Below are 2,339 nucleotides of genomic sequence, written 5' to 3'. Positions count from 1 at the left end.
TATTTCAATTGCATCTGGTGACTGGTCTCACTGATTGCATAAAAGAAGAAAAAGAAATTTGGACTGAAGAAGCATACAAGAGTTTCAATATTATCAAAGAAAATTTATGCAGTACACCTATACTTGCCATGCCTGATTTTAACAAGACTCTTGAAATCGACTGTGATGCTTCAGTAGTTGGCATTGGTGTTGTTTTATCTCAAGAGGGACATCCCGTTGCATATCATAGTGAGAAGAATTCTGATACAAGAAATAAACAGTCTACATATGAACTTGAATTTATTGCTTTAGTTCAACCTTTAAAACAATGGCATCCTTATCTTGTACATAAATAATTTTTAGTCAATACGGATCATCAAGCTTTGAAGTACCTTCAGACATTAGCTAAGGTAAACATAATGCATGATAGATGGTTATCCACTATCAATCAATACACATTCTCTATTCGACATAAACGTGGGAAATTAAATACAGTAGCTGATGCTTTAAGTCGACGTACTCATCTTCTTGTTACTCTTAACAACGAAAGTGTAGCTTTTGATTTTATCAGAGAAGTTTATCCAGATGATGAAGACTTTAACGATATTTGTAAAAACTGTGGAACTAAAAATGGTGGAGAAGCTGGATTTTTGATACAAGATGGTTTTCTTTTTAAAGATAATCGACTATGTATTCCTCAAGGTTCATTGCGTCTTTATTTAATGCAAGAATTGCATGGCAGTGGTCTTGGTGGACATTTTGGTAAAGATAAGACAATTTCTTTGGTGGAGGAAAGATTTTTTGGCCCTCTTTAAAGCGAGATGTGCAGAAGTTTGTTCAGAAATGCATGGTTTGCCATCATTCTAAAGGTATGATTCAAAACACTGGTCTCTATATGAAAAAGCGGGGGTCTAACAACCACACCCAATATTTTGCTTAGCAATCTGTAAGGACAAACTCCAATATACTTTCTATAGAATCAACTAGACAGTCAGACTTAATCTAGATAAAAAGTATATTAAAGAGTTTATATGTCAATATCTCGATTTGATATATACTCAAGCAAATAGAAATCTGCGAGTCTTTATCAAATACTAGAAAGATAACTTGGATGGTACCAAAGACCAATATCCAAGTGTCAATCAATTTAAATCAACAACCAGTAGGTCGGATATTCTAATTGATTGAACAACGCACAACCTGTGAAATTTCAATTATATAACAAAATATAATACGGAATAGAAATAACACAGACATCAGAATTTTGTTAACGAGGAAACCGCAAATGCAGAAAAATCCCGGGACCTAGTCTAGATTGAACACACACTGATTAAAAGATGTTACACCAATTGAAAAATAGGGGGTCTAACAACCACACCCAATATTTCGTTTGGCAATCTGAATATACAAACTCCAATATACTTTCAAGAGAATCAACTAGACAGTTAGACCCAATCTATAAAAAGTATATCAAAGGTTTTATATCTTTATCTCTTGATTCAAATTCCGCAATCAGCAAATAGGGATTTGCGAGCCCGATTGAATATAAGAGGATTAACTTGAACGGTACCAAAGACCAATGTTCAAGTGTCAATCAATTCACTCAACAACCCTAAGGTCGGATACAAGAACTGATTGATCTTAACGTACAACCTGTGATATTTCTATTATATAAATATAATGCGGAAAAAAAATAACACAGACACCAGAATTTTGTTAACGAGGAAACCGAAAATGCAGAAAAACCCCGCGACCTAGTCCAGAATAAACACACACTGATTAAAAGTTGTTACACAAATTTCCTAATACCTATTCAGACTAGATGTAATACCTGATTCAACACTTATAGAACTCCTAGCAGAATACCGATTCTCTTTAGGAACTCTTCACACAAATCTTCTAGCAGAACGCAAAGTTCTCTTTAGAAGATACACCAACACGATTGAAACGATTTGATATTTTGTTTGTACAAAACACCGGTTTGATTTCCCTTTAGATGTAAATCAAGGTTTTGGAAATCTTGTGTTTATTTTGATAAAAAAAATTACTAGGTAAAAGTAATATCAAAACAAACTTGTAGATTAGGGTTTTAACTTACAATCAGTATGCGTACACACAAGGAGTCCGTGAACCTGATTTCCGTAAGTAAACTTGGGTGATTCCAAAGATTAATTTCTAAGTTAAGAAAACCCTAATAATTCTACAACAAGAACAAATAAAATAAATCTAGAGATATCTTGTTTCAAACTTCTTAAGGATTTTTACGAGATACCTTAATCGAAGTTTTCTTTCTAGCTTCCGGTTTCGACTAACAAGTGTTGGTATACGATCGGAAACTGAAATCTATAAAAACCTAGGGT

At 33.6% G+C, this 2,339-nt stretch overlaps 1 protein-coding gene across 1 annotated transcript; it reads left to right on the top strand.

The window, feature by feature from the left end:
• The first annotated feature begins 398 nt into the window (after positions 1–398).
• LOC113273245 lies at positions 399–794 on the top strand. Its single transcript, XM_026522995.1, has one exon. It carries the CDS (start codon positions 399–401, stop codon positions 792–794), a length of 396 nt encoding a protein of 131 aa, XP_026378780.1.
• Positions 795–2,339: the final 1,545 nt, after the last annotated feature.

This window comes from Papaver somniferum, chromosome 4, assembly GCF_003573695.1.
Source record: "Papaver somniferum cultivar HN1 chromosome 4, ASM357369v1, whole genome shotgun sequence".
Lineage (NCBI taxonomy): Eukaryota > Viridiplantae > Streptophyta > Magnoliopsida > Ranunculales > Papaveraceae > Papaver > Papaver somniferum.
This window is presented reverse-complemented; position numbering and strand designations above follow the sequence as displayed.

What these genes read in the sequence shown, in the direction of transcription:
- LOC113273245 (XM_026522995.1), top strand. Translation starts at nt 399, where the DNA reads ATGCATGATAGATGGTTATCCACTATCAATCAATACACATTCTCTATT.